This window comes from Salvelinus namaycush, chromosome 28 (genome assembly GCF_016432855.1).
Source record: "Salvelinus namaycush isolate Seneca chromosome 28, SaNama_1.0, whole genome shotgun sequence".
Classification (NCBI taxonomy): Eukaryota; Metazoa; Chordata; class Actinopteri; order Salmoniformes; family Salmonidae; genus Salvelinus; species Salvelinus namaycush.
Genome location: NC_052334.1, coordinates 18,306,821 through 18,313,564, shown reverse-complemented (window position 1 = coordinate 18,313,564; position 6,744 = coordinate 18,306,821). Strand labels below are relative to the sequence as shown.

At 40.3% G+C, this 6,744-nt stretch overlaps 1 protein-coding gene across 1 annotated transcript; it reads right to left on the bottom strand.

Moving 5' to 3' along the window:
- Positions 1-4,507: 4,507 nt before the first annotated feature.
- On the bottom strand, positions 4,508-6,744 carry bdkrb1 (bradykinin receptor B1). The gene is made up of 2 exons (XM_038967951.1): positions 6,652-6,744; positions 4,508-5,972 (listed from the first exon to the last, which is right to left on the bottom strand). Exon 2 carries the CDS (start codon positions 5,956-5,958, stop codon positions 4,888-4,890), a length of 1,071 nt encoding a protein of 356 aa, XP_038823879.1. The 5' UTR covers positions 5,959-5,972; positions 6,652-6,744; the 3' UTR covers positions 4,508-4,887.

The window sequence follows — 6,744 nt, the reverse complement described above, 5'->3', positions numbered from 1 at the left end:
AGCAGCATACAATACATTTTTGTGCTCACTTGAACAGGAAGTTGGTGCGGCGGTCTTTCGTGGGCAAATTTTGTCATCAAAGTCTGGCATTCTCTGAATGTATGGTGCTTTTAAAACAACTGGAAACTCAGGAAAAAAAACAAGGTTGAATCATGATGACATCATTGATCTTCAGGTCGTAGCACTAGAATGAGGCCAGATTTACAATTCCGAGTTCAAAATGTATTTTGCCAGTCGGGGCTCGTTTATTCCCGACTTCCCTGTTGTCTTGAACTCACTGAAGTCAAGTTTTCACAGTTCCGAGTTAACAGTTGTTTTTGAGTGCGGCACAAATCATGCTTCATTGACAGCATGGCCAATGTTGAATGTTTATCATTTTAAACTGGGAAAGAGCCCCCTAATCCCAAATTTGGGACCACACAGCCACTCCACTGAATAGCAGGCTAGTGATTGCTTTGCAAAGCTTGCAGTTAGCCACTGTCACTGATTCCTTCCAAACCACTCATTGTTGAATTTGCGATTTCCAACTTGTTGTGTAATGTTTATGTCCAATGGCCGATGAACACCAATGCGTTTTATCTATTATTTCTCTTCATTATTTCTCTTCATTTGACAAGGATTAAAAAGGATTTGTCAGTAGATTGTTGACTTGATTCATGATGATGTCTGCTAGCTAAGATTTTGAAAGTATGATGTTGACATGATCAGTCCAATCAAAGCTACTGTACATATAACGTGATTTGAAGTCATTTTATCTGTGGCCAATGACCTTGAGCCATCTTGGGTGGGCACTTCTAATGTACTGTAACTCTATGGCAGCACCCAAGGGGCTAGAATTTTCTAGCTCTACCCTTAGACTTGGCGGTGGCGTAGTGTCTCCATGAGTGACAGAACACTGAGCCAATCACAGCTCAACGCTCCGTATTTTCTGCTGGCTTTCCCTGCCACCACAGAAAGCACTGAGCTAGGCTGAAACACCTGCATTTTGGAGCTGCCTTACTCAAGAAAACAAAAAAGAGACCATGTTTGTATGCGGCTTTATTAACTCAATGTTAATACCATTGTTTGCAAACTGATATGTGACATGTTTTCATGCCAAAATAACATGCAAAACAGGCTCAAAACAGTTGGGGCAGGGCCTTGAATGATGGGTCACCACTGCCTGTGCACAATGACAAATGGCACAGCTCCTCTCAAAAAATGCAAGAAACACTCAGTACTGTCATGACGTTGCCCTCTTTGGGTACAGCGAGCACCATCCCCCTCTCTCTGTCTCCTACAACCAGGCTGCTGTGGTCAGAGCGGTTGTAAATTCCTGGAGGAGATTATCTCCTCATGGCCACAGTATATAGAGTGAGTTTTCATAGAGAGAACAAAGGAATTTCTTCCACCTCATAGAACTTGAGATCCGAACAACATTCATGTTCTGGAGAAGGTATAAAAGATCGGTGAAGAATCTAGCTACGAACTGGTCCGTTTGGTACAATTTTGTGAAACTCATGGGAGACAATACGGCCACATTACCATAACGCTGTTTATATAATAGCCTCAGTTATGAGGCTTACATCTAATTGTTGTATAAGATGAATGAGTGAGGATGATACTGTTTGTGAAATTGTGTAATGTGATTTTGGACTGTTTAATGAAGGAAACTCCAATTCCCTTTGGAGTTTAACTAAATCAGAGGACCGCCCATGAGCACAGTTATGGTCGGGCATCCTGGGACAGGCCCTTTTATGCTCTTCCGTATAAAATCCCCACCCGGGTTTTCTATCACCAGACCAGCTTACCTCTATAACGAGAGGGCCAAGGTTTGAGAGGAGACCGAACTTACCTCAATTACGAGATGGCTAAAGGTTGCAGACCAGCTTACCACGAGAGGGCCAAGGTTTGAGTAGATGGCTGAATCTTTTAACCATACCACGTGGTTAAACTCTTAGACTATCGATACCGACAGAATAAGAACAAGTCTTTGATATTAATTACTAGTCTGCAGCTAGGAATTCGGTATCATTGAATGCGAAGACCAACAACCGCCGAAACATCTATTCTATAACGACATGAATGAATGTCACTCTGAACTATCCATTCTAACCACGACAGAGAGAGAGAGCGGACAAACTCTCCAACAGAAACAAACTTTTCAACAGAGATCCCGACGACACACTGAGCATAAATATATTGATTGATTGCAATTGTTCCCGAATGAGTGAGCGTTCATGTGCAAAGAATTAGCATTTCAATTGTTATAATTATCAACTCTGTAGTGACTTCTCAGCAGACCCCCACTCCCCTTTTGTCTAACAAGTCGCCATGCCGGTTTAGCCCACTAGGGCACATCCGCTATCATTTCTTTGTAACCATCTACTTTGTTTGTTTGTGTTATGCATTTCTATGAATTACCTAGTTAGTAAATAAATGATTTTAAGACAATTGATGTATGGATGACTCATAGTCAAGACTGGGTTCGTGCAGATAACCAACAATTTACGATGTTTGGAATGAGACTAACGTGAGGTAAATAATAATTCATTAATTCGAAGACTAATTGAGTAGATATTAAAATATCGGAAAGTTATATTAGGAAAATTATAACTTTGTAATCTGAATATTTTCCTTGGTGCCCCGACTTCCTAGTTAATTACAGTTACAGGATTAATCATCATTTTAATCGCTTAATAATAATTACAGAGAGTTATTTGATAGGTCTTCAGTTTTAATGATGCCAAAGACACGACAGTACCAGAAATTATTTTATAAGCCAAGATTTCACTAGGAATTTCATGGTTTTTGCTCTAGAACCTGCATTCTCTCATGGTCAAAGATGTGACTGTTGAGCTTAGTATCCTGAAGTGAATGTCAAACAATGTTAGTCTCTAGCATTTCTTTGTCTCTGTTAAATTCCCTCTGAGCTATCACATGAGAGCAGCACTGCTGATGAGAGAACTGTGTGCTGGGCAGACGAGTGAATGGTGAACTCAACAATTATACATGGGTGGTTTGCGGGTCATAAATCATATGTATATGTTTAAGCACACAAAAGAGGAGAGTTAGTTTTCCAAGAGGTGACTTTTGGGTAACATTTTATTTGGATAGTCTAGAGCATCTACAAATGGACTAACTATCTACTAACACTAATCCTAGCCCTAACCTTAACCTTAACCCTGATCCTAACTCTTATTCTAACCCTAACCGTAATCTTAGCAAGCAGTTGCTTATCAACAAATTGTTGATAGTATGATTATCCAGACTATCCAAATAAAGTGTGACCTGAAACAATACTTTTGTCACTGTAAAGATGTTTTCATAGGCTACGGTGTAAACTTCTCTGTGGTGCAGGAACCACAACTATTATGAATAGCAACAAACATGACGTTGGCTCATCTGCAGTTAATAGCTTGTAACTTCTCTCCGTTGGGTCTCCTGGGTGTGAAGAACGACTTGACATCTCAAAATTGACTACTAGACCTGCACATGCAGATAGTTATAGAATGTGGGTGGTCATACACTCAAGTTAACAAACTATATATATACAAACATGAGCAACCAGAACCAGTCTAGAAAGCAAAAGAGCACAGCTAGGCAGACACCTCTCCTGACTTTGGTCTTGTAAAATTATCATTAAATGACTATGCATTTATTCCTATAGGTGTCTTGGGAATCATTGATATTTGTGTCAAGATACAAATCGTATTCTCTCCAATGTCACACAGGAGACATTCCCTCATATGTATTAAATAACTTTATTGAAAAGAAGAATGGTAGAGGTACAGTAAATGTGGGTACTTGTGAGAGAAATGTCATACAATGTTTAGGCGTTAATATAGATGTGTTTGGCATTTTAAAGGCCATCATTTATTGTGACAAGACAAGGTTTTGGGGCAATCTAGAATGGTGTAACACACACACACACACACACACACACACACACACACACACACACACACACACACACACACACACACACACACACACACACACACACACACACACACACACACACACACACACACACACACACACAGGAAACGTTAAAAATCACCCCGTGATCTTCACTGCTAGAACATACAATCTCTGTTGCTTGTCTCAGAAAAAGGTCTGTAAAAGTAAAATTCTGCATTAAAATTGACATTGTGACAGGTGACATTGTGAGATTTTTTGGGGTATTTTATTAGGATCTCCATTAGCTGTTGCAAAAGCCCTAGCTACACTTCCTGGGGTCCACACAAAACATGAAACATAATACAGAATGACATAATACAGAACATCAATAGACAAGAACAGCTCAAGGACAGAACTACAAATATATTTTTTAAAGGCACACGTAGCCTACATATCAATGCATACACACAAACTATCTAGGTGTAATAGGGGAGAGGTGTTGTGCCACGTGGTGTTGCTTTTTATCTGTTTTTTTAAACCAGATTTGCTGTTTATTTGAGTAATATGAGATAGAAGGAAGTTCCATGCAATAAGGGCTCTATATAATACTGTACACTTTCTTGAATTTGTTCTGGATTTGGGGACTGTGAAAAGACCCCTTGTGGCATGTCTGGTGGGATAAGTGTGTTTGTCAGAGCTGAGTGTAAGTTGATTATGCAAACAATTTGTGATTTTCAACACAATGTTTCTTATAAAAATAAGTGATTCAGTCAGTCTCTCCTCAATTCTTAGCCAAGAGAGACTGGCATGCATAGTATTTATATCACATAATTTCCGTGGCCGTAAACATATCTCCTACACAATCTAAACCTTATAGACCTACATAATGTAGTTCAAGATTGCACACATTTTATGTGGCTACATTGTGTAATTCAACGTTGAAAATGCAATTTAGTGTGCAATAACTACATGATATCAAACAAATGTGCAGGAAAATGCAGGAACTCATGTCTGTATTACAACAGGTTTGATTTGATCAGTCCTGTGGAGGTAGGTTGATACAATTGAAAGCTGAAATGCCATTGTATCAGATCTCCTGCGATTCTTCGTTCTCTTGTAGATGGTGCTAACTTTCCTCCTAAAATACTGACCAGAAAATACATACAACAGAGGATTTAGGCTACTGTTCAGAATTGCTAGGTAGGTTGAAAACTGGGTACCAATGTCCAGTGTATAATGCCACGTTTCATCCAAGACCTCTGCATCACACAGCATATCGAGTAAGGTGAAGAGTTGGAAGGGACTCCAACATACAAAAAACAGCAGCGTCACGGCGTAAACGAGGACTGTGGCCTTCCTGTCGTTTCCACCCTCTATGTAAACACTCTTCCTCCTCTTCCTCAAGGCTCTGATAATGTTACAACTGCAGGAAAAAATCCCCACAACAGGTACAACAAAGCCAACTATGTTCAACAGGAGGTTGTGGGCCAGCTTCCAAGACTCCCCAGAGTGGTCAGGATACTCCAGAATACACGCCATTGTCCGATATTCCTCAATGAACGTCACCTTTCTGTGAAGCGAAGCTAGACCCCCTATCAGCAGCCCAAACAGCCACAGTATGAGGCATATCGCCCGTGCGTAGCGCTTCCTCCTCAGCCACCTGGCCCTCATGGTCCTCACCAGCGCTAAGTAGCGGTCCACGCTCACCATCACCAATAGGTAGATGCTGGTGTAGAAGTTGACAGTGATAGACAGATTGACTACGTGGCACAGGAAGTCTCCATAAGGCCAGTTGTAGTCATTAAGGATGTTCATGGCCCAGAAGGGCAGGCAGGCCAGGAGGAGCAGGTCAGCCAGGGCCAGGTTTCCCAGGTAGATCTCTGGGACGGAGCACTGCTCCCTCTGGAGAAGGAAGACCAGCAGGACAAAGCCATTACCCAGCAGCCCCGTCACACACAGGGTGAAGATGTAGGGAGGGATGATGCTGTGGACCAGGATCCATTCTGTGGCATTGTGGAGAGGAGTCTTGGTGGTGGGAAGGAAAGACCTGTTGTTTTCTGACAGGAGCATAGCCATGGAGACCACCAGCTCTGTTGTCATAAGAAAATGTCAAAATGTAATATATGAGCATATTATCCACTAATCAACAATATTCATCTTAATATTGTGACACTGAAGTTTAATATTTTATGTGTGCATGGAAATTAAAGCCAAAGAAAAAAAATTCTGTAATCAATCTCCAGACCGTCTTCATTAAAGCCAGATATCTATCAAAACTTAACGCTAAAGAGTCCAAACTCTCTTGAAAGGTCATCAACCAATTAGCTGTGGTTGCATAAATATGCTGAATCCAACAACAACTTTATTATTTCTGGTGTTGTGTGACAAATGTGGGATTTAAGTATGATGTTTTGATAAAGACTTGACTTGAACTAATTGATCACTTTTTTTCAAATGTGATTTAGTAACTCATATAACAGCCAATTCTTTTTTTTGGTTTTCCATTTATCAGTTGCAACTCTGAGCAGAACGTCCTTAACATACAGATATATGACTGATCAAATAAATAAGGCTTTCTTTTTGTCAAGTTGAATAACCTCAAAAGTGTCTGTCTCAGTGTTTTTGGTCTATCTATCAGTATTCATTTGTACTAAATTACTTTGTCTCTATACCATTACTTTATTCAGAAGCCTGACACATGAAGCCAACTTTTTGAATGTCATCCCAAGGAACATTTGTTAAAATATGCATTTGTAAGAAATCGCTTACCTTGTGCCAATCGTGTGAAAATATATTTTAGTAAGGAGAAGAAAACACTGTAGTTTATCCCACACACCAACCCAGTAGACCATGTAGTGTTGT

Excerpts from the sequence above, each read along its gene's own strand:
- bdkrb1 (XM_038967951.1), bottom strand. The coding sequence starts at position 5,958 with ATGGCTATGCTCCTGTCAGAAAACAACAGGTCTTTCCTTCCCACCACC.